At 38.7% G+C, this 26501-nt stretch overlaps 2 protein-coding genes across 4 annotated transcripts in view; one reads left to right on the top strand and one right to left on the bottom strand.

The window, feature by feature from the left end:
- The window catches only part of Rpl13 (ribosomal protein L13), a 169483-nt gene that overhangs the window by 17085 nt on the left and 125897 nt on the right, over positions 1-26501 (top strand). The gene's annotated exons all lie outside the window — the stretch shown is intronic.
- LOC145933979 (zinc finger protein rotund) overlaps positions 1-26501 on the bottom strand; it is a 155357-nt gene that overhangs the window by 85102 nt on the left and 43754 nt on the right. For 2 of the 3 annotated variants that reach the window (XM_083034084.1, XM_083034085.1), the window contains exons 1-2: positions 17660-19970; positions 13836-14090 (exon numbers count right to left, since the gene is read on the bottom strand). In XM_083034084.1, coding sequence (XP_082890210.1) covers positions 13836-14090; positions 17660-17995 — 591 coding nt within the window. In that variant the 5' untranslated portion in view covers positions 17996-19970. Of the gene's footprint in view, positions 1-13835; positions 14091-17659; positions 19971-26501 lie in introns of those variants that run through there. The other variant, XM_083034086.1, reaches the window with a different exon arrangement.

The raw sequence follows: 26501 nt of genomic DNA, 5'->3' as shown, positions 1-26501 counted from the left end.
CGCTTCATTGAGAAATGTTTTCAATGGATCGTGAACTATTCGCTACGTCAGCTATTAGATTAAATTGATATAGAAACTTCATTAGAGAAAGAAACCGTCAGAAACAAGTAAAATTTAATAAAATACGCAATTTTATGCAAATGCAAATTTTTATTTTAGCTTTAGTCATTCAAAGATCAATTGATTTTTATTATTGTCACTCGTGATTCTTGCTGAATAAGAACTTTCATCAATAATTACTTATTACTATAATTAAAAACAAAAGCCACGCTTGCAATTCTACGTAACGTTTTGTAACAAAATTTTACTTTTTAAAAGAACCAATCGATGAGGCCGCAAATGGTTATTCTAGACTCGAGAAATTGAAAGAAAAGGGTCGAGCACCCCTATAAGGTTAGAAGTCTTTTACGAGAACCGCCGAGTATAACCCTTTGGCCTACTTCTCAAGGTCCGTGGTACATGAGTTAAGGGAACGCCGGCTGGTGTCTCTCGAGCTTTACGGAGCGAGAGCGACAGGAAGCGACGAGAAGGGAGGGGCTGAAAGACGGCGAAGGAGGTAAAGGAGGCAAAAGCGGGGCGAGCCGGTCGGGGGTGAGTAGGTCAAACTTTACGGTCCTAGCGTCTAGACGTCGTTGCGCCCCGTGCGCGGCAGTAAAACCGTTTTAAGGGGCTGTTTTACCAGCGCACTCAGCGCGCGACCTGCTCGATGGGGGAGGAATAGCGGAGACGCTAAACCCCCCTTCTTCCCGCCATCGCCCGTTTGTCCCCTTCCAACCCCCTCTCGTTCCACGAGTTGCCTTTATCCGTCTACGCGTCTCTTCCCCCGGTCTTCCCCCTTTTCCCCTTGCCTCTCGCTCGTCGGATGCATTCCCTGCATCCAGACGGGGGAGGATGTGCAGCCACCGGAGGGTAACAGAGAGGAAGTAAAATTGCGACGAGCGCGAGGGATAGTCTATGGAAATCTCACTCTCGCGTAGGAGCAGACGAGATGGAACGAGTTGATTCTCGAAATTTCTTGACGTAATGTCACACGAGATCGCATCCTTTAATAAATGTCTACAAAAACATTGATTTCTCAACAATTAAATATGTTAATTATCGAGTAGATAGTTTATGTCGCATTGCAACATCGATATGGGGATTCGGAATATATTCCAAAGAGAAATCTGTTTTCAGACAGATTTATAAATTAAAAAGTTAATTCTGTAATCTCTCCGCTACTTTTTGTATATCGGAACTTTGTGTAAATTTCCAAATTATTTATTTATGTGACGAGTGGAACTTGTGTATTCGAGGAATAAGGATTATCGCGAGTATATATCATTAAAAAAAAATTCGAAGTAATTAACTCCTCCTTAAGTGACACAAGATCGAACGGCTCCTTGTCAAAAGTGTACGACATATCTGTTTGGCGGACCCTAAGATGCGCGAGGTCGTCTCGAGAGGATCTTTCCTGTCAGGAGGAAGCACTTGGCACTAGACGACGCGATGCGATGCGACGCGTCTTATTCACGAGAGAGAGATGTTGTATATGAAGTAAAAGCGCGCGTAAGAAAAACGATGTCGTGCGGAGAGAAGAAGAGAACAGCGTTTCGGAACACAGACAGTCGTTTGTGTTTCGTAAAATTCTCACGCGGTGACGGAGAGGAACGGCTCTGGGCACCCTTGAATCAAGGGATCCCTCCGAGAGGGACAGTGGCCGCTGGCGAACGATGGTCGACGAGCCAACGAGATGGGGACCTTCTTCTAATGGTCGCGATGACGTCTTCGCGATACTCTACTCTATTCCCGACGACTACGACACAAGTGGCTACTCGATCGGGCCATTCGAGGATCATCTCCTCGAAACGTTAAATATTTCTCGTACTGAGATGCCGAATCGGTGCGTTTGATACCACGCCGCATTCAACAGGGACATAACACGAATACGTTAGTCACGGGGCAATTTTCGGACGAGTAACATGTCTGTAAATGTGACGGGATGTCGTATTTTTTTCCTTAATATATACAAAGTGGAGCATATGCAAAGACGCAAGTGTGTAATTTATTACAGAGAAATAATGAAAAAGAGAAAACAAGGTTTTTGTGCTGTGCTTTTGCGCCAAGATTTTTGATTTCAATGTTCAAATCTCCTGAATTTTTTCCTACATCAAGAATGGTATAATGCGAATATCTTCTTTCGGGATAGAATTTATTTAACAATCCCCGTGATCTTTCGCGTATCGCGGTACAAATTTTATATCCCCGCATATTCCGTGCAACGAACGAGTCTCTCGTTATTATTTACAATTTTTTATTTATTTCCCTCTTCACGTGTATGCGTGCCGTGTTACTGGAATTAATTGTAGGCCGAACGATGTGCATGCTCATCAAAGTACGCATATTTGCGTTGCCAATCTAACGAGAAATTATTTTTAGCATAGCGAAATTCAATGAGGGAACGTGCTTTATTTTATCGTATTTTAAAGGTACTATGCAAGAAACCAAAACTCTACAATATAAGTAATTCTGAAAATTGCAATAAACTTTTTTGTTCGTCGGAAAATGTTGCACAATTATTTTAAATGTTTTTAGAATCTTCATTCTTATGTATGATAGCTTTTTCTTTATATATTAAATTATGAGCATTGAAATATAAACGCAATCGCTGCTTCTACAATGAGAATCGGCCATAATAATCGGAGCAAAATTTGAGCTGCGAAATACATCGCATAACGTATACGTCGATTTATTCGCGTTTTTTATCGCGCGATGATTAAGGGCGGCTGCCGATCTTATTCGCCGAACGTCGTAGACAGGTGTCGACTTTTACAGACGAAGGAGAGGTGCACGTTGGCACCTGCTGCCGAAATGCATAAAATGATACGTGCAAATTTGCGATGCTATTTGGAGGAGAGCTCCCGGATTTATTTCATGCACGCTCGGCGCTGACAATCGAACGGTCATCCGAATGCGAATACGAATACGCTGATTTATGCTGAAGTAACATAGTAATCCGGAACGCGCCGGTTAAATCTTCGATTGGCGCAAAATCACATTAGTTTGATACGATAACGCGATCATTCAATGGCCTTTCGCGGAATCTGAACTGAGATTATTTCGAAACGCTAATCTATGTTATTAAGAATGCTGGTGCAATTTTAATTGTGCCACCATTCAACACATACTCTCCATACGTGTTTTTAGAATTATTTTAAGTAAATTTATCCGGAACGCGCCAGTTAAATCTTTGATTGGTGTAAAATCACATTAGTTTGATACAATAATGCGATCATTCAATAGTCTTTCGCGGAGCTTTAACTGATTGCTAATCTATGTTATTAAGGAGGCAGATGCAATTTTAGTCGTGCATTCAACACACACATTCTATAATACATTTTTAGAATTATTTTAAGTAAATTAATTCTTTATATAAATAAAATTATCAATAATCTTTCTGCTTTAAATCTATTTTTGTAGATTTTCGTAATATTTACTTTTATAATAAATTATTATATTATTATATATATAATTTTATAATAATATAATAATTAATATAAAATATGAAATAATTAATTACTTTATTTATATACCTGTATATATTGTATATGTATATATGTTTATTGTAGACGACTGTTTCATAACCTTAATGTAAAAAACTTGTTATATCTTTTTATTATTTTTTTTATACTTAACAAAACCCCGTATCGTCTATTAATAAAACGATACATTAACTCGAGTGGCACATTACACAAAGCTTTGCATTTTACTCATTTCTTCTTATAATATATTTACAACGCGATGTTATCTCAGCGATAATGCAATCGTTTAAGCATTTCATTCTACGGAATATATATGTATATTATATCATTGCGACATTGTCAACTCTCGGTCATCAGACAGTTCATCAATCTTGATCAACACGGGCATGAAAAAGATGCCTTCGCAAATCGTCACCCGATTTTTACGGATGAGAACAACTCTCTGGCCTCGTTACTCGCGATGATTGATCGATGATCATCGAATCTGTATTAGAAACATCCAAGATGTATCACGAAGGGATTACCTCTAGGGGAGGTCAGGTAACCGGGATGGGTTTTTTTTTCATCAGTATCATCGAGCCAAGTTTAGAACTTTCTATCCGTGTCATCGAGCCAACTTTTCGTATTACAAATTGAATTACATATAGAAGTTTGAGTTACACGAGAGTGCGGCCGTATATATGGGAAATTTCTGCGCGAGATATTTTTATAATCGGCTGTATTAATTTAACGTCATCATATATTAATGTCTACTCTCTCATCGAAAAGTTTTTAACTGGTCGCAAGTTTTCAATTCAACAAAAAAAATGTATATTGCCTTTAGAGAGAATCTATCGCGCGATCTACTTTTTTTTTTTCACCCGAGAAGTGACCACAGAAATGACTGTAATAGTTGGCGCAGCGTCGTAAACTTTTAACGGAAGATAAGAGGAGCTTGTTTGTTATTATTCGAAGAAGGCGTTTTTACGACTTACGCGAATGTCTTTCTGTAAATATTAGGAAGAAGCGTTTCGCTATTGTACGTTTCTTCAAAGTGCAGCCCCGGGTTCTGCGGTGCTTCCTTTTTCTCATTTTTCTTTCTGACCCCCTCCCCCACACCCCGTGCCCCTACCCCTTCGGCATAGCGCCCCTGGTCTCCCTCCTGCCCGCCTCCCCTTTCCCCATTCTGCCGCTGCTCCTTTTTCCGGGTCGAATATCGATCCTGATATTTCTCCTTGGTTTTTTTCTTCCTTCGTACGCTCGTCATTTCCAGGCGTTCGTTCTTCCCTTTTCACCATGTAGCCAGAAGAAGTTATATTCCACGATCTTTAGAATAAAATATTATCTTTTGTTCAACTTGGCTCGGATCGGACAATCTCTTTCCATTCGCAAAATTTTATAACAGTAAATGCAATAAACATTGAATAAAGTTTCAATTGTTTCAAGAATCGTAATAAACTATAGTAACATATGTGGATTTCGCTTTTATATTTATGTTAGATTTTAAATATATAAATGAAATTTTCATATATATCTCATTATATTTTCTCGGATTAAAAATTATCCATGCAAGTTATAGTTTTATTTTTTTTTTGCTTGTTGCACTATTGCTGTTTTTTTAGCCTAATTTTATCCATGACATACACTGCATATAATGTGCAATATTTTACAAGTTTTACTTAAATTAATCTTTTCCGCCACAAATTAAAAATGTGAAATAATAGTCGATAGTGCTTTAAATTATATACCGCAAAAAGAAATTTCAAAGATGCAACAACACCTGCATCCCCGTTCTATGTAATAAAAACGATATTTAAGATTTCTTGCGATAAGCTAAAATTGAAAAAAACTGGATCAAATTATTTACTCGGTGACGCGTTAGCCGATACAGCGAAATAATTTTACTTAGTGATACTGCGTATTCGAATGCCTTATGGGAGAATCGGTTAACGCTTAATATTGATATAATCCGCGAAAATAATGGATTCATCCGTCTAGACGAGAGAGAACGACGAATATCTCCATAATATTTTCCAGGCAAGTATTGAAAATCTCATTTTATCGTCAGCATACTGTCGTTCCTCAAAGCCCCCGGCTCGCCTTTCTCGATTTCTTCCTTTTTCCACCTTCGTTCTTTCCCGCCCTTCTTTTTTCCGCAGTTCAATATCGATCCCGGACTGTTTTTCCTTTTTTTTTCTATTTCTACGAGTGCCGCCCTTTTTCCCACCCTTTCCCGCTTTCATCGGACGAAGAACGAACCCGCGACTTCCACCGCTCTGTATGTGTGCATGTGAGTGTAATCGGTACTTTATAAAAATATTCTCGATTGCTCTGCAGTATCGAAGGAATCGCCAATCGTACTGGTCGGTCGCAGAATAAACCGGCGTTCATTGAAGGCAATGATCTTAGACTAAGAGTGCACTCGAAGCTTGTATTCTCGAGGACAACACTCGACAGCAAAAATCCCGAATGCACACAACTCTGAGAGAAATATTGCCCTTAATTCTGCGGCCTCCGAGAGCTATACAGCAATGCTAGAAACTTTCAAGACTAAACAGCTTCCCCCTAAAGCAAATCGCAGCTTTATACATCATTCATACTTTGACGTAAAAATAGTCGATTAAATTAGCACTTTTGATTTAATATTATAGTAAAATAAAATTTAGGAATAAATAAAATTTAATACAGTTATTCTAATTCAAAAGTATAAATGTATATGTATATTATAATATTTAGCTCTCATATATATGATATAATCAATATTCTTTCATTTCAATTTCACACATATGCATATTAATGTATATGAAATTTTAAAATCTATCTCTCCATCATACATTGCTGTGTGGCATCAGTCATTGGAGAAAGATGCGAAAATAAAATCTGGTGACCTCTTTGACCTGTCTATTGCAAGAGTAAGCCACACCGTATTAATTTTATTAAACGCAGGTTAAAAGTAAATTTCATGAAATATTTATTTTCTTTTTTTAACGACATTATCTATGAATCGGTATTTTCGTCCACATTTAGAAAGCGAACAGTGTGTTGTATTTCTAGATATAAAATTGATTTCATTGCAACGTGTTCAATAAAAAGTTGTTGACTCTAGAGTAAAAAAAGTATAAAGAATAAAAACAATTAATAGTTTATAACCAACTCCTTAAATATACTGTCTGTTTCTCTCATAAAAGATATATTTCTTTATAAAACTTAAATATTTTATCGGTGCAAAATCTCTTTTTAAAATCCGTCAAATATTAAAAAAAAAAGATGGCGAAAACATTGATAACCATAGCTTACTTCAAAAGTTCAATATTTTTTCGCATTTTTCTTTTCTCTCTTTGTATCTTATCCTTCTTTCTTTTTCATTACTTCTTTCTGCCAGGTCAAATATCGATTCCGATATTTCCACTCGATTTTTTATCCTACAATTCCAGATCTCCAGACAATAATTTTTGCAACATTTTCCGTTTCTTCTTTCCCTTTGTTAAGTCGTAAAGAATGAAGAATCCTTTTAAGAATCGAATAACGTTCGATTCGAAGGATAAATGCGGCGATATTCACAAAGCTTATCCTTTGTGGTCAACCTTTCTCAACGCACCAACACCTTGACCGAAACTTTTTGAGAATCTCTCGGGATAGCTGAAAGTTTCGCGGAACTTAATTGTGGTGAGAAGAAAGTGCTTGAAAGTTTAATTGCGCGACTTTGAATTGCTATACCTGATTATAATTTCTCGATACGGTTTCTATTCACTTGCACTATGATAATTAACGCAAATATTTGCTCGGTAATTCTTTAATCAAAGTTTAATCAACATTCACAACTCAAGAGCCAAAAAAATGCTTTCGCTTTTATTATTACTTTTTTTATTTAAATTATTACACATGAGACTCAAAGCTTGCAGATAGTTTAATTTCATAATAAATTGTGAATACTATGGAATTATTGCATTATTTCTTAATGGTAGATTATTGTGACGTAAATCTTAAATCAAATTTTCATTAGCAATAGTTTGGTGATCCAGTTATGAAAATATATGTAATAGATTTTTCTTTCTTATAATTTAATTTTAACTTTTTTAACTTTTAATTTAATAAATTTTTTATAAATTTTTAACACATGTTTAATATTTCATACATAGTTCAATTACCAAGATATTTTATATTGATGGTTAAAATATGTACATCCTAGTAGAATGTTGAATACTTTCTAAAGAAAAGTGTTGGCTGTTGAAATATTTTATTAAAAATTAAATCCAATATTTTGTATATCGAAGAAAGACCTGATTCGACTTTGCAATTAAAAATTGTCGCACAAGCAATTATTCAGAACGTAGATTTTTTTAACAGTCACGATCGATCGAACGTAACGCGCGATGGCGTCTGCTACTCGTCATTAAAAAACACGTGGCCCTTGGAAAACACTGGCCCCTCTGTTTCTTCGCGGCGCCCTTTGCTCCGCGTATTACTTTTGAAGAGACGACGATGCGCGACGTATTAATTGCCTCCTTTTAGTACCCCGCGCCGTTTTACGTATGGATCATTCATCTCGAAGGCGCGCAGTGGGATAAACCGATTTCTTAATCACACAACATGGATAATTCGTCACTTGTTGGCAATATCAAACGGAGGAAACGAATAATAATATAAGATCCTCAAAACGAAATCAACAATTCTTGCTAGATATGTTACAATAAATTTAGCGAAAAATTCAATTTTAAATATATGTAATAATTATTTTGCACGAAGTAGCTATTACGTCAATTTTAAAAAGCTAATTTTCCTTAAAGTTTAAGAATATTTTATGTAAAAGGGGAAAAATAAATATATAGAATAATTTAATGTATGTTATTTTCTTAGAGAATATGCAAATAATAAGAATTTAAAAAATCTAAAATACCATATCTACAAAACGCAAATATCAAGATATAAAAGAAAAATTTAGGAAATATCAGAAATTTTTATATAAGCTGAAGTATAATATTAATTGTATTTTGTGCAGCATACAGTTTATATTCAATTAGTTGGTTAAATTTTTTAATTAAAAAATTTTCTTAAAATTATATATATACATATTATTAAAAATATACATATATATTTTAATAATGTTTGAAAAATAGAAATACAATGCATGCCAGAAAGAACGGCTTCTTTATGTCGCGGCGTGTTTGTCGAACGTTCTTCGGCCCGGTGGCCGTGTTTCACGGCCGAAAATCGTGCAAGGAAAATCTGGAGAATCCTCACCTGTCGCCGCAGCGCGAATCAAACGAGGAACGAAAGCGGATAATTATGATCGATGACGAGGACGAGGATCACCCTTAAGCGCGGCTCCCAGGGCCACGGTCACGTACGCGACTTACGACGTGCCCTCTCTCAGTACGTACGTCCTCCTCTCGTACCTGACGAACGGTATCCCTCAAGAACGCGTCGCGCGCGGTTCCCATATCACCGATGCAGAAATTCAAATTCGCCGTCATTAATAAAAATTAAAGAGACATCAAGAGCTGGTCTACTAGACCGGGTCACCCGAGGCTCTCTCTCTCTCTCTCTTTCCTCGACCGTCCGTGCGTGTACATATGTAATACGAGAATGTGTGCGTGTGTGTTTTTCAGGGTGCAGCCGCATATGTAGGGACCTCGGGCCCACGGGCCAGCCACTTTTATCTTACCTGCCACGGCACAATAGCGTGAGACTATGGGCCCTTTGTACTTGGCTTTCACCATGATCTGCATATGCGCCCCTATATACGGTACCCGCCCGGGGCCGGCTATCTCGCGCCGTCGAGAAACTATATATGCGGTTTTTTCGCCCGGATCGGTTCCGGGAATAAGCCGCCGTTCGTGTCTTCGGGTGCCGGAAGCACCCGAAGCTGCTTTTTTTTCTCTCCCGATAGAACGGGTGCTAATTTTTTTTTCTTCAATCCTTTAACGGTGCACCCTCGCGGAAAACGGTACATTCTCGCGATGAATTCTCAGTCACGTCTCGAGATACGGTCGACCAAGAACGCAACCAACCGCGACTTTCATCCTAATAACAATCCTTTACCGTTAACCTTGATTCTCAAAATGCGAAGTTTATATGCATTTTTGCAGAGCCATTTTTTCTATTACATTTGCTTTCATAAATGTATTTATTTTAATATATTCCTAATTAAATTCGTTGTAGGATAAATTAATTACGAAAAATAAAAGATTTATAAATTTAATTATATAAAATGTAAGAAAAATATTCAATATATATGTGGTATATACTATATCAAACGTAAAGAGTACGTGAGGTATCATTTTTATCAAGATACCATTTTTACAAACATAATTTTAAATCAAATGGTCGCATAATAGTAAATTCATTGCGGACTCTGACAGAATACAATACGAAGGACTTAGAATCACAGAAGAAAACTGTTTCCACGTGGATGAGCAGGGAGATAAACGACAAATACGATCGACAGGGGAGGGTTGGTACGCTGGAAACTACAGGAAAAGGATGGCCATAACTCTATCCTAGGCCCAAATGTTGTGACACCGCCACCAAAAAGGACTCCGTCCTTAGGTCGATACGTGAACGTTATGTGCTTTCGTTGTTTCTGTCGTACAACCGACCACCAATCTTTTTTGCGCCGCAGGGGGTGATTCTCGAAAAACAGAAATGCAATGATGATACGACAAAAGTAAACGATTAATCTATGAGAATGCGAGATTCGCAAATGTTACGACGATACAACGGCCTTTTTAAACATATATTATTTAGAAATATTATATGTAAATAATAATATCCTTTATGTTTCTCGATCATTTTTTTCTATTATAATTACAGAATCGAGAATATAATAATGAGATTAAAATGAATATATATATTAAAACGTACAACTTTAATAATGAATAATTAAATACCATGAGATTTTTAGATTAATAAAAATAATATATAAAATTAATATCTCAACATTTACCTAGATTATAATAATTTTAATTGTAATAATAATGCTGTCTAGCAAAAAAATAATGAGCAAGAAAAATTCTATAGAACTATTTCAAGAAGAGTATATTTCAATATGTATAAAAAATATTCTCATTCATATAAAAGAGATATCGGTTGCGGATGCAAAAAATTGTATCAGAATGCTCTTTTTTTTGTTATACAATGACGCGATATAAATTTCTTCATTCAAAATTATCATTTCACCGTTTCATTTTATTTAATGCGAAACGTACGTTGGTCTCGCCACTTTTTTTTTGTCATAACGGCGCGTTGCCCTACGAATTCATTAGCCAATCGGAGAAGACGGCTTCGTCACCCAAAGGCTACGCGTTGATGGAAAAAAAATCTTATTTCGGCACTGGTCCCTTAACGAACGATCCCGGTACCGAGACAATACCTTACTTCTCCCCAATTTTTTTTGTCTCTCGCCGAACAGAGACAAAAATCCCGTTGCGCGATTTGCATGCCGGCTGTCGCAGCCTCGCCTGAACCGCGCGGAGAAAAAAGCCGATCGAAGAAGTAAAAAAGTGCTGTAGGGGTTGCGTGAACCATTATTTTAATTTTCGTATAGCTACACCGTGTCGAGGGGATGAAAATGACGACAGAGAAGGAGAAGAAAAGCGCGAAAGCGAGAGAAAGAGAGGAAGAGGAGACGGGGAGGGGGCGAAGGGATAGTTACGGAGGATAAAAAAAAGAAAAGGATGGATGAGTCTTCCTTTGCATAATCTTCGTCAGGGGTGGTGTTTCGCGCGAGGCCAAGGACTCCTCTCGCACGAAGAAAGATTTCGGGTGCCGCTAGTATACTGAAGATACGAGAGAGCGGCCGAAGGTGTTTTGCATCTCGTCGGATAAAACGACGCGGGGCCCGAGCGGGGTGAGACGCGCACCCCTTCTTCGATGCCGAGAGAAATTACCCTAAAGAACGCCTCTAAGCGTTTTAAGGGATTATGGTCGGGCAGGCGTAAAAAAACCCGGAAAAGGGGTTGACCACCCGCTGGGCGAAACCGGCGACAGATTACAAGCTCCGAAAACGTGTTACTGATTTCGCACATGACACAGTTATATACGCGGCAATGTTAGCTCTGGGCGTTTACATATTACGTATTACTGTTTCATACGTTCTCTTCAATTTCATTTTTACTTTAATTTTTTCAATACTAAGCCAGAAACGCCGATTAAAATTATCACATTTATATTAAAAATTTTAGTAGCTCATTTATATTATATAAATGAGCTTTATATTATATAAATGAGCTACTAAAATGAGAAAATTTATATATATATATATATATATATATATTTCGACTTTTATTAAAACTTAACGGTTTCACGGCCGACGATTCGTCGTCGGTCACGAGTCGTTCAACGAGATAACACGATCATCCCCTCGAGAGATGCCAAAGAGTGAACCTCTTCCTCGCCCGTATGCGCCGTATGCAGATTGGCCGATTGTCTTGTAGGCTCGTTCTTTTTTCTTCTCCCATCTATCGCCCCCCCCCTCCCCGCAAACTTTCACGGACGGTGTCCCGTGAGAATGCCAGAGACATTAGCATGCCGCGGATTATTTAAATCGTCCCCCTGTTGTCGTAGTTCCTTGTTTTTTCCCGGGGCCTTCGCGATGGTCCCATGGCGTGGGTCCCGCGCGAGCACCCATAACCATAGACAAAAACCGGGTGAACCTTCAACGGAAGGAAGAAAAAGAGGAGGAGGGGAAGAGAAAAAAGAGACAAAGAGAGAGAGAGACGATAAACGATGCCTCGGGATAACTCTTCCGCGTGCTACAGGTTCTACGACCGATAAAGAGCGTCCTCGAGATGTCTGCCGCTTCTATTCACATTCAAATCCGGTCCTTTTCGTACCGTACGAAGATAGAAGGTACACCCTAATTTCTGTCTTGGAAAAACAAACGAGTCCTCTGTGATCGAGAATTCTTTACGATCTTTTTTGAGTAATGGGAGCGCGGTGTTTAGAAACGAGAAAAATGAAGTAGAGCATTTTAGAGTGCAAGTGTGTAAACTCTCAATATATAGTATAAGCTTTAAATATTTTCTTTTTTTTTTAATTTAAAAGAGTCGTGCCTTCGTAACAGTTTCTTCCGCTAATTGTCTCCTCGATTGCGCTCTAAATAAATGGACTAACTCTGATTAACGCAAGAAAAATGCTACCTAATTATCACTATCGATTTTAAACGAGCAAAATTATTACTACGGTACCATTATTCACTCTTTTCTCTTATTTATTCTCTTTCACGCGAATGCGCTTTTTCTCCTCTCTCTCTCTCGTTTTTTTCGCGCTTCCGTCTATTTGTTTTCTTTCTCTTTTTTTTTTTTATTCCGTGATGAAACTCGACGAAAGAACAGTGCTATGTAAAGCGATCTTCAACCCTTTTTGGCGCCCTTTTTCGCTGTCGTTTTTCGAGTCGTTTGTACCCCATCTTGCCTCTCACCCCCATCCTTTCCATTTCGATTTTACTGCTTCACCCTTTCCCTGCTTCCTCGCAGTCTTTGTCTCTTCCTCTCTTGACGGTCTCCTCTAATCCAGTCTCGTCTAAATTATGCAGGATTCTCGTCCGGAGATAGCACGCGAAAGGGTGGAGGGAAAAAAACAAAATCAAAATAGGGGTAGGGTATTCCCCGTCCCGCTAACACCGCGCATTAAAAATAAAAAAAAAAGGATGTCGGACGGGGATTTTTTTCTACTATTTCCGAAGCTTTGGTGCCGTTGTTGCTGCGCATTTAACGGTGTCTTTCTTCCGGCCATTTTTAATTCAGCCAACGTTCTTTTCTCTTTTATTTCTTTTTCGTTCTCTAACCGTTTCTTTCTTTCAATTTTCTTTTTTATCAATTCTTTTGTCGCGACTGCAGCTTTTGTCAAGTCCGCAAAGAAAAAAGAAAGACGCGGCTGTACGAGAATAATTCAAGACTCGATGGTATTTGTTAGATACTGTGATCTTTTAAGAGACACAAAAGTTAATTAGAGCTGTCCCTATTATTATTTACTTGACGCGATCTTCGTACGACACAATTTTTGATAGACAAAGAATTTATACCTATGATTGATACTTGATCTTTCTTTCCTCGTTATTATTGTGTATAAAGAGCGTTTATTTTTATGTTTCACGCGCGCAATTACTAATAATTGCTGATATTGTTTCATCCACTTGTTTGTACGTGGAGCACGCAATATTTTCCAGAGCAGTAAGATTATTTTTATCGAGCTCGCGATATAATAGTCTAAGAAAAATATAATCTATTGTAAGATTAAGTTAAAGGAGACTTCGCTGGTAATTTCTTGGTGTAATTGCCAACACGCGGAAACGCCAGTAGTACCTATGAATAATTACAATAAAAGCGTACTCACGTCACTGGAAAGGCCATTGTTCCACGGATAAGGCGGCTGAGGTGGGGATTGTTGTTGATGGTGAACACCGACGCCAGTGGCCGAGTGCGGATTGTGAATGTGTTCCGCCATGACACTAACCCAATGGGCCAGTCCGCCACTACCGGTGGTCGCTGGGCCCGTACCACCTGTTCCGGTTCCACCCGTCCCCCCGCCGCCTCCGCCGCCGCCACCACCACCTTCTTCGCCACCCTCCGACCACGCAAACGAGTTCTTCTGTAAAGAAATTCGTTACACATATATTAACATTTTTTTTTACTTAAAAACATTTAAGTTTATTTCGTAAAACAAGATATTGGCAGTAAAAAATGTAAAAACTCATATTTTTGGTCTTAATGTTAATACCCTTTTCTATATATATCAAATTATTTACGTAATTTAATATATCGCTTATTTTTGTTTATGTTGTACACACGAATATACATTTGAAAACTTCTGAAAAAGATTAACTCCAAAAGGAAATTAAAGAAACATTAAAATTGACAGTATTAATTGAATATAATTAATTACAAAAGTTGATATCTTTGACTTGATAGATTTTGGACCAGAGAAATCTTCCCTGCATTAATCATGGTGATTATTTAACTCGTTCATTCTTGTCTGACTGGCGAGGCGGCTAGCATTAGGTATTCATGATTGAGTGCGCGCGAGAAGAGTTAGCCCATTAATAAATTGATCGATGAATTGGCTGGCACAGAGCCAGAAAATGTTTGACGTGAAAATACCTAAACTCATTACATGGCTTTTCATGGCAAAGTTCCCTTCTAATTTCGTTCCGTCATATTGAATTTCGCTACATTAAATTAAATACCGTCAAATAATAGAATTTATATTTATTATTTTAATTGTTTAGATATCACCTTACTCTCTTACAATTATTTCATGTTACAACAAAATGTGTTTTTATATATAATTCATCTACTAATTCTTTATCTACTATTTGCTGGAAGAACTGAAAGTATTTGCACACTTGAAACTTTTAAACTCCCTCACGAATATGTCGTAAGAAAATCTGATAATCACAACGTATAGATTATTCTATATGCGTATAGCGGTCAACATGCACACACATTTGCAAATTCGAGTATAATTATACTGATCCGCAGCATTATCGACCGCGGGAGACATCGTAAGAAATTCATAGCCTCAGACAAAGAAGAGAAAATGTACGTCGCGCAGGCGATAGCCAATCGATATGTCGTCGAATGCAGAGAGGAGTGATGAGCACGGTGACTGTTATAAAAGTAGATGCAACTGGAATCATCTTTACAGGATGCTCTCGTGATTCGCTTTTGTACTCGCGATATCGGCACATTATCCGTTTCCGTTCTAACGGAAAATTTCATATTTCATCGAACAAAATTGCGTTATAATTCAATAATACCATTAGCACCCCCTTTCCCAAAAATTCAATATCGTGTAATCTTTTTCCTGTGAATAAAAACGCCGTTTTGTCAACAGATTAAAAAACTTGGTTTTTTTTTTAATTAATGCTTTTAAAAATCAGAGTGGATTCTAGAGCAGTACAATTATTTTTTTTCCGAGTTTTTTGAGAAGTAAAACATCTTTCCTTTTTTATGATTATATTGACATTCTCTATATATGTGTTTCTGTTTATTATTTTTTTCTCCCGTTATATATAAAAAAAACTTTTACAATAGAATATACATATCAGATCTTTTAAATGACTTGAAAATAATCGGGTTTCAATTCTATTGATTTCTTTTTTGCACGAAATGAAATTTCGGCCCTTCCTGACACCGCTAATTAATCGCGGTAAATCATTAATTAAGGGGGCTTTAGATTGAAATTGTTAATTGTTCACGCAGCGGTACATCGTGAGAAAAACGTGTTACGAATCGCAAGCATGATTATTAGTCTCTCGAATAACTATCCCCTAGAGCTTACCAAGGGTGTTATTTCTTAAGGGAGCCTCAAAGGGGGATGAGGCATTTCATTATTGCAACTAACTTAATTGCACGGTCTCAAAGCACACAGTACGACGTCCATGACATTTTTTTCTCTTTAGGCTCAATAGCTCCCAATATAATAAAATGCAGATCGAAAAGTGATTACTTGTTAATTAATTACTACAAAGTGATATTCGAATAAATGCGTTCGTATACAGATTTCATTCATCGATCTATCTTGTAAATTTAGAATATTTTGATTAACTTTTCAATGTTACAACATTAATTAAATTAAAATCTCTTTTATAATATATATAAAATAAAAATATTATTGTACAGTACAAAAATACAATTCCCGATGAAAATTTTATATCATAAATACATATATTATATGTACATATATGTCTGTGACCTGTGACCAATTAAATATATGTCTTTAAAAAAATCATTTCTCCTAAAACATAAAAGCAATAAGTTTTTTATACAATTGAAACAAGAAAAATCTGCAAGTATATGTATATTTAGGTCAGGGATCGTTGTAGACGCTGAGACTAAAACGAGCTAAAACCTTGTGCCAAGAAAACGTTCCTTCGTGGTTGCAATTCGGGTAAAAATAAAATACAGCAACAGGAAATCAGCGCGTTTTACTGCTGCAGCAAATTAATAAATTACGACAAAAGTAAATTTAAAAAACATCAATCAAGGTCAATCAAATTAAAAAAATGTTAATTAAATTTATATCTTTGCTTAAAGTAATATTTCAACTATCATTTACAAGTGATATATTTGCATGCAGACACGGTGAAACGATAAATTAAGTAATAAATGTTAATGTTAATTAAATATACTGTTATAATTAAATTTTAAATAAATTCGTGAATTATTTTAAAATTTCACACAGTTAATTTTTACTTATTTTACTAATTCACTTGATATCTAAAATTAAATACTCTTGTTTTATATAATCACTTTTTTTTAGTTTTTTTTCGAATACAATTTTTTTCAAATGTATTTACACAGATTTTCTTTTCAGTCTTATAATGGAAAAGGTATAAAAAAGATTAGCAACGATAATAAAACAATGTAATTACGAAAACATCATCTTCCATTCGAAATAAAAAAAAACCAAGTCAAATAATCGTGTGATAAAATATCATGATTCTGAAACAAAGCACACTGAGAACATTTGAAGAGAACAGTCAGGAAAACAGAGCGTTATCCGTACAAACGAAATCTTGGCACGGCCCCGCGTTTTATGCTCTTGTTACGCGAAAAAACTCTCGTTGCTGTTAACTATGCTCTAACTTTTTAACTGACAACTTATAATATTAACGACGTACAGGCAGTCACGTTAAGACATACTTTATCTCGCAAACTGTTTCGACTTGTCAACCGAGTTTTAACTCTTCGCTAACTATCCTCACGATCATTGGCGATATCGTTTACGTCCTCCCACACTTGGCGCTTTTCCACGACGCTTCAGCTTTATATACTCCTATAATATACTATAAGTAATATATCCATGTGACGTTCGATAAACAAACGCACAGTTACTTATAGAAATATTTGAAGGAAATCTTTAATTTTTGTTTACTTCAGTGCGAATGATACATGTATTTAGAATTATGTGTATCACGCATATTTAGAATTACATAACGTATAGAAAAAAAACATAAGCACAAGAATATGTAAATTATTAAATTATATTAAAATTCATCATAATTGCGGACCTCTGTTTAATATTACACGCAAAAAAAAATGTCGAAAAGATAATTGACAATGCGTATGCAATAATATCATCTATTGTTACAATATTAGCAATTTGCAACAACGTAGACAATGCAAAAATTTTTCAATTTGCGACTCGAGTCTAACCTCATCGTGATCTTCTCGATGGAGAGCTAAGTTTCTCGGAAAGGCGGGCACGCTGCTGACGGTCAAACCCTTCAGGTCCTTTAACTCCTTCAGTGCACCGAGCGCGTTTAAGTTGTCCTTCAGATTCGCAAGATTGAAGTTAATTCCTTGCTCTTTGAAATTGAGATGCCTGTTGAGCACAGTTTTGCCTAACGCGCTTGCCAATAGACTGTTGTACAGCTCGTTTCGTAGAATAAACTTTCTTTCGGCACTGCTCTCGTCCTTGCTCGACACGTCGTTCGAGGAATCCGAGTCCACCTCGACGGAAGAGTTCGAGACGACACTCATCGTGGACATTTTATACGTCGTTCTCGTTACACCAATCCGACGCAGTGAAAAATATCTTTCCGGATGTCGATGCACGAAAAGCACCTCTATCTTGGTCTCCTTCTCGCTTTTCTTTTATTCCCTCTTAATCTCAACAAAGGGTGAGTTTCAAAATTGCAAGGACCTAATAAAATACCTGTACATGTGTTCCTTGTATATGTATATAGGAATATATAATTAAATAGGTTCTTAAATTGTGTATATATATATATATATTTATTTATTTATTTGTTTGTTTGTTTATTTATTCAGTAATCTCCTTTTATTTATCGTACTCGATTAAGAGGATAAAAATGCCGCGCGGTGCGCGCGATCTGGGAAATTGCTTCAAGAGCCCACGTGGCACATTAACGTACAGTTAAAAACTGCTTAAAGAGCTGCAAGGTTGGCTTCCGAAGTCGAGTGTGTTCATCCACAGGTTCCATGTTGTTTCGACAAAAAAAATAGGTCTCCTTCCGCGCATTGTGGCTTTGCGCGGGCAAGGATTCAAGGGAAACGACGATGTCTCGTCTTCGTTCGCGCCTCGAGCTTCCTGTTTTATTGCCTGTTGGCGGAATCAAACGCCATAAGACACAAGTACGTTGCTTATTTATTCCGCCTTCCTCCTCTCTCTCTCTCTCTCTCTCTCGTCTTGGCAGAGAAGGCGCTCTTCGCTGTTGTATAATTAACCCCTAACTGTATTATTATTATTATTATTTATTACTATCACTATGATTGTTAGCGGACTAGTACCGAGGACTAAAGCGCTCCTTTCTTCCTCCTCCTATTATTTCTTTTCGATCACAATCGTATTTTTCGCGCTCATAATCGAACGGGCGAGGAAGAGTTTTCGTTTTCTTAATATATTTAAATTTATATTATTAGTGCGCGCCGTGCCTCGTGACCGGCGCGAATTCGAAGGAAAAAAGACCACGTTACATTTAGGAACTTTTGCGCGCGCAGCTCATTATACATGGCCGCGGGCTTTCTAATTGGCTGGTTAATTAACGCGGGAGGCTCCATTCTCGTCGCGGACACGAGGTTTCAATGTGCGTCATCTCGGTCTCTTTTCTATTTCTCCTTTTCATTATTCTCTCTCTCTCTCTCTCTCTCTCTCTCTCTCTCTCTCTCTCTCTCTCTCTCTCTCTCTCTCTCTCTCTTTTCTCTTTCTCTTTTTCTCTTCCTTGTTCTGCCTCCCTTATTTCTGTCTAATTATTCGCTCCCTTAATTTTCTAATCTTTGGGCTAAAACACGTGAAAAATAGGAACTTTGGTTGATCGTCTGGGATCTCTCCCGTTTTTTCGCGACATTAACGTCGATGTTGCCCCCTCTTCGTTAAGATTTGTCCCTCAGCGAGAACACGCAGCATCTTCCCCGAACTCGCCTTCCTCCACCTGGTCGGATCTCTCCGTCGCCAGGAAGAAGAAGAGGAAGAGGAAGCACTGAAAGAGGCAGAAGCATCTTCCTCGGTGGCGCGAGGTGGCATCGAGTAGCATCCCCTTAAGCCTTCGTTACGTCCGGCGGCGTCATTCTCGTGGCGTGCAACTCGTCGAGGAGGCCGCGCGGCCCCCCTCTCTTCATCGTCGGCGTGAATGACGCGACTGAGATCGGCGCCGACGAAGCCGCTTGTTCGGGCCCGAATCTGAGGGCCCACCGGGGCCCCTTGTAAATCGCGGACGAGACGTAAGACTCGCTTCGCGCCTAGAGCAGTAAGTAGTGGGGGTAAATGTTCGTTCAGTCGCACTCGAGCCTTGGTGGAGCGCAGATAATTTCGTTTCTTCTCGGGGAGGGTGCACGTACGTACGTGGGTCTTTTCCTTTGCTTTATATTAAATGTGCGAAGGGGTTAAGTCTCGCGACAACCGCGCGCGACGTACACTCGTATGGTTAACCATTCGCTCGTCCTTCTGTTTCTGCGCGGCGGCTCTCGAGAAGGGGGTCGGCTTCTCGAATTCCAGTTTCTTATGTGAGCGCGACCGCGCGACTGGTTGATGCAGTCCGCGGCGGAGCATAAGGAAGCGGAAGCTCGGCGCTCTCTTTCTCCGTCCTTCTCTCCCTTTCTATCCTTCCTACTCCTTCCTACCCGCCGTCTCCTTCCTTCTCGATCTCTCTTTCTCGCGCTAGGGGCCAAGGAAAGACGCGCACGCTTCGCCGTGGCCGCCGGCGTCGTCGTCGACGTCGTCGTCGTCGTTGTCGTCGTCGTAGTAGCCTCCGTCTTTTACTTCCTTTTCCTCTCTCTACCCCCCTTGCTCTCGCGCTCTCCTCCTACCCTCTCTGTCTTTCTTAAGTCTCTTCTACCCTCTCTCTCTCCATCGGTCTCGCGGACGCGCGGCGCCGCGACGCGGTAAGAAGTGGTAGATGGAAGTAAGAAGGAGAAAGAAGTAAGAGGGATAAGAAAGAAAAAGAAAGTAGGCGAGACAGAGAGAATCTCGAAAGGTGGAGGCGGAGGATGGTATTGGGGAGAGAAGGGAGTATGGCGAGGGGGATGAAGGGTAGGGAGACGTAGCACGCGAAGAAACAGATAAATATAGATATTTTTCCTTCGGCCGGCCACCTGAGAAGGGGGTGCAAGTAAGAGGGCGATGGAGACGGTCCGTAGGGTGGGAGAGAAGATGGCAAGGAAGTAGAAGGGGGTGGGGGAGTGTGTTGCACGCTCGCTTCCCGCCCCCCAACCGAATTGGAAAAATGGAAATAATAAGAGTCGCCTCCTAGGGGGTTGCATGGCGCGCTGCATGAGAGTTTGGAGTCAGGGGCGGGGGAGGGCGGTGGCGTCAGGGTGGTAAAAGAGGTACGGCGGTGGAAGTGGGTGGATGGGGTGGTAGGAATTGTGCGCAGTGCAGCATGCGCTCTGACGACCAGAAAGCACACATCCAGGAATCGATGTGTGCGAGTGTCACGTGTGCTCGAAGCGAGGGAGAAGAAAAGTAGGGGCGGTTTGGAAGATCGCGGCAATGCTATGTGTATACTGTGTGCTGTGTGCGCATCTGTGTATTCGACGAAGAATACTTTGACGAGTGTCGAAAGCAACATGGCTTGAAGCGTACACTTTTTTCTCGGCGTCTTTCGCGTAAATTAATCCCGCTTCCCTTCTTCCTTCTCACCAATAGACGTGGTAGACCGATGCGACGAATCTGATGCATGCTAAATTACAGTCGTTTTTCCTAGAGAGATTATTTATTTACCTTAGAGAAAGATTTTTGACGAAAAGAGCGAAAGGCAAAAACATCCGAAAAGGATCTATATATATAGATTTAAGATAGATGCTCGCAAATTCAAATGACTAATTTTAAAACGCGAAAGTTTATTATTTATGCAATTTGGAAAAAGAGAAAGAGAAGAGAACAATTCAATTCACTCAAATTTCGATTTCAAAAATCTGTATCAAAAAAATCCGTCACCTTCGAAGAATGACGTCATAGCGCGAAGGAAAACTCGCTGAAACATTATAAAGTAATCTGATCACTTTCAGTGGGTCTCGAGCGTTACGATCGATAAACGTAAAAGATTCATGCCAGTTAGCCCGGAGTACGGAATAATCGGCGCCACGAATACACCGTAGCCTCGTTTTACGAGACGCTCGCAAATAACCGACGAAGGATGGGCCGCGATCGCAGGTAGCGACGCGCTTCTTCTCGAGTGGTATCAGCTTTTCGGGTTAGCTTGGATGTACACACGCGGAAGAGCATCCGGAAGAAGAAAGAGGGAGAGAGAAAGAAAAAGAGAAAGAGGGAGAAGGAAAGAGAGAGAGAACGTGACTCCCCGACAGTCTCAAAGATTCATTCTCTTTTTTAACGGAGAATATAATCGAGGCGAAAGCACCAGTAGAGCGAGAAAAGGCGGGGAAGAGAGCTCGACGCACTCTAATGCCTCTAATGCCTCTAACGGTGCATCCCTAATTGCCATTGTACCATTGGTATGCAGATAGCTTCGCACTATTGGAGAACCCTTTCTTCCTTCCGCCCTAAATAGCCCGATGAGACCACCGAACACCGCCACCACCCTTTTCTTCCTCTCCATTGCGGTGTCTCATTCCGCGTACAATATTATTTGTATTTTGGTTTACGGGGTGGAGCAAAAATCGAAAAGAAAAGAACTAGGCCAGAGCCTAGAACTATGCACAATCGCGCGAAAAGCTCGATTCCGTCTTCAATTTCTCATGCTTTCTCAGCATCTCATCTCTCCGGGAAACGTCGGTCGTCCCTCGTTTCATTCAGAATATTACCGTTATTACGCTCGTCACGCATGCGAATGCGTGCTTGTCACTCGCGTGAGAAGTCACCCTTTGAAGTACCATGAAGTAACGCAACCCCTGCTCTCTCCATACTTTCCAATCCTGTTATTGCTTGTAGAGCAAAGTACATCATTACTCCGTTATCATTTAATTGAAAAACTATAAACTTTGAGAATTTTTTTCGTATCATTTTGCTTATCAAAAATATTCCGTACTTATTCCTTTTCAAGTTTATGATTATAAATTGAAATTACAAGAGGAGGGAGGAGAAAGTTTTAGCGTATTTTCGAAGCTAGTTTTTCTGACAAAAAAATATACGATAAAAAAAATCGTCGAAGAAAGATTTGTATTAAAACTTGACGCTATACTATAACATTCGCTCCGTTCAAAGGACAGCCGTTCGCTCGGCGAGAGGCGCGAGATAGCAGAGTTACGGGAAGGCCACGAAGAAGAGGGCAACGAAAATTAAAGAAGCGCTAAGCCGGGCGCTAAACCGAAGAACCACTTGTTGAGCAGCTTGCGATGGCAGCACGCCGGTTAAAGGAAGATCGGAGCGACTCGGAAACGAGGGTGGAGAAGGGAAAGGGGTGCGATGGATGCGACGGCGACGAGGAGGTAGGGAATAGGGGGTAGAGTGTGCGGATATGCAGATGAGGGGCGGCCACCCCCGTGTAACTAACTTCTAACTTTCGCGTAACGGCCGGCAGCGGCCTTCCGCCAGTTTTACACCGACAGCCCTCGCGCGACGAGTTCTCGTTCTCTCTTTCTTCCCTTCCCCCTTCCCATTCACACTCTTTCCTCGCCCTTACAAAATTAAATTCGAGCAAACCTGAATCTCTCAATGTCGGTGGATTCTACTGCGACGAGGTCGATTTCGAGAATGGCTAAAGAGTCTTTGAACGGTTACGATCGGAGAACGTGATTCATTTTTCTCTAAACGATTTTTCTTTCGTAGATATAAAAATATGAATATAGACGCATAGAGCATGATAAAACAATACATATAAGTGGATATATCAAGTATATTTTCTTAGCAATTTCTCTCTTACTTGCTTCAATATTATTTTCTTAGAATATATTAATTTACATTTATAAATTGTAGCAATAAGTTTTGAATATAGATAATAAATATAAATAGTTCTGTTAATGATAACAAAACACAGTGATAATTTTCCGATCCAAGTGACATTTGAAGAACGAAACAAAGCGAAAAAATATTGTAATTGTTAATACGTGTATTTATATTCTTGTCTCCTCATAAAAGAATATCGCGATCACATTTTGCTACAATTTTTTTTATGTAGTGGCAGAGTTAAAATATGTTTATCCCCATGGAATAATAAATTAACTATAGTATATATAAATTTACGCTCTTATGATTTACACTCTTATTTGTAGATATTACATCTTGGTCAAAGAAACCATAGCGTGGGAGGTTTTGCAAGGATCATCAAAAAATTATCAATTAACGTCACTTTACGACATAATGCGGCCAAAATACGCCCTCCTCGTTCTTCGGAATAAAGCGAAGAAACCGCGGGACAACCGAGCACCACAGCACTTTTCCATCTTTGGTCGTTTTTCCGTTCGCCGGCCCGTCGAAAAAAGCCAAAGAGAAGGATGCCTGGCGCCGGGACGCCGGCGACGACGAGTCTCGACCCAGATATCCCGTCGTCGTCGTCGTCGTCGTCGTCGTCGTCGTCGACGACAACGTCGTCTCCTCCGCGGCTCTGACTTTTTTTTATTTTTCTCTTTTGCTCTCCCATCGCGAACGAACCCTCCCTCCAACGTCCCAGTTGAGGTAGGTTTTTCCACCCTTTCCATCCAGCATTACCCTCCGAGCATCAGCTATACGCACACATCGAACCGCGTTTCTGTCCGGCGCGAGAGACGTTTGCGTTAGAATGGTCCTCGTAAGGATTCCCATGCGACTCTCGTGATGAACGAGTACGCTGATCTTATGAGTCATTCTTAAATCACTTTTATTTCAAGTTAACGCGGCGAAAAGGCGATGCCAGCGTAAATCAGCGCAAATTCAATCGATCGTTTGGAATGAGTTTGTTCGTAGGCATCTAGATATTTGCGTTTGCGTTTAATATTCCGATTTTAATTTTAATATCTTTGAACCAAAACTACCATTCATTAAATGTTTTATTACAAATGCAGAAAAACGGAACATACTTTATAATACATGATTTTTTAAATATTTAATCGTAGAATGTTTTATTAAGACTGTTCTAGTTATAATTTATAATTCAGAATATGAGGCATTTTAAAATTCTAAAAATCTACTTAAAATTAATACAATTAAATTTAAAATTAAATTAAAAGAAAAATTAAAAATTAAAATTAAATTATTTTCAAAGAATTGCTCATATTTTGTCACAGTAAATTTGAATTTATTTGAATTTCTTTTATGGATAAAGGTATATATTAAAATAATTGTATATACTGTAAAACAATGCGTCGTTATATATTTGTTAAGAAAAATACCTTAAGACGCTAAGTAATCTCTGCACATCTTGCATCATTATTGCAGGTTACGCATGCATAAAATAATAAATTAAGTCGACTGATATGATCGGGGAGTAACGCGATTGGTCGCTGTCACGGAGAACCCTCCTTTATTTTTTTATCGCACAACAGAAATCTCTATGGTGCCGGCCATAGAGGCTCTTACGATACAGCCATTTTGAATTATTAATGCTTATACATACGATATAATGCATCGTATTATAAATAATAATCAATGCAATTAAATGCAGCCGACGTCACTCAAGAAATAATTGTATACATTTCCATATTAATTCTATATTTTGTATAGTAATATTTCAATCTTACAAAAATATATTTGATATAACGCTGTGCACAAAAATTATTTCATGACAGCAGTCTTGCAATCCCAATAATGTAACAATTATTAATTATACAATTGCCGATATTTATTATAAAATAATGCATTTTTAAATTTCGCGTTTGACGCATTCAATAAAAATTTTACTATTTCGAAAAAAGATGAATATATCGTAAATATAATATTTAAAAGATTTCCAAAAGCCGAAAGCATTCAAGCCGAATAAACTCGAGAAGAAGGGCATCTGATAACGTAAAGTTCAATATGCTTCGTTAAATTCTATCCGACGTAATTCTTAAGAGTGTGTCTGATGACACCGCTATGGCAACGATTATCCAATAAAACCGCAACGAAGTGTGACGATGTGTAGCTAAAGATTATAAGTCAGTACAAGTTTAGGAAAGGGGAAGAGAGAGAAAGAGAAAGAGAGAGACAGAGAAAGAACGAGCTTTATCTCCAAGATCTGAACGATCTGAACGACGGGATCCTGGATAAATGTCGCGGAACGAGGTGCGTATCAGTTTATGTGGGCTAAATTGTTTAAGGGTCGGTGTGTCCTTAAGCTAAGGCAAAAGGTTGTCTGGGGCGGCGTCTAGCCGTGTCTATCGATTATCCTCCGTCCTTGTCTGTCCCCTCCGATCTTACCGTCCCTCTCCCGTCGCCCCACCTTGTCACCCGTCTATAGCTATACATCTCCATCCTTGCTCCTCCATCTTTATATCGGGTCTCTCTCTTTTTCTCTCTTTTTCTCTTTTTTTAACTCTCTCTTTTTATTTCTCTTTGGTTCCCTCCTCGCCACCCACATTCTCCTCCGTGCTCCTGACCTGTCGCAAACCACCTACGCACTTACGCATGATATTTGGACCCTTCTTACGACGCCGACACGCTCGATTCGAGGATCTCAGCTGTAAGGTGACTTTAAAACCCCATCATTTATTGTTAATTCTCTAGCCGTGCGACTAATCTCTGTTCTTTATTAAAAACATATGTACGTTTATATTGTAAAATATTGCCAAAATATTGATTGCTTAATTTACTATTTCTATATATGTATATATATATATATATAATAGGCATAAAAAAAGAAGTCAAAAATTTAAAAAGAAAAGTCTTTATCAATTATTTTTTTAAATTGTATTCCACGTTTCTTTTTTTTAGTTCAAAGTTTTCAACTAGGTGCGTATATGTGTATGAATATACATATACCTGTGACATTTGCAACATTTCAAGAGTTAAATGTTGTTTATTCTGTCGAGAAATATTGACGAATTGTCAATATGAAGGATATTAATGACATCGCTTTTCGTTTTGCTACGTCGTGATTTCAATAAGTAAGGCTGAATTTCGATTCTGGATGCGAAATTGTCAAATAAGTGATAAACTTATTAAGCTGTCGTATAGCTCTAACATAAA

This window comes from Prenolepis imparis, unplaced genomic scaffold (assembly GCF_030444845.1).
Source record: "Prenolepis imparis isolate NDT839.2.m4 unplaced genomic scaffold, iyPreImpa1.0 SCAF_3, whole genome shotgun sequence".
Taxonomy (NCBI): Eukaryota; Metazoa; Arthropoda; class Insecta; order Hymenoptera; family Formicidae; genus Prenolepis; species Prenolepis imparis.
Note: the sequence above shows the minus strand (reverse complement) of the source record. Positions and strands in the feature narration are given on the sequence as shown.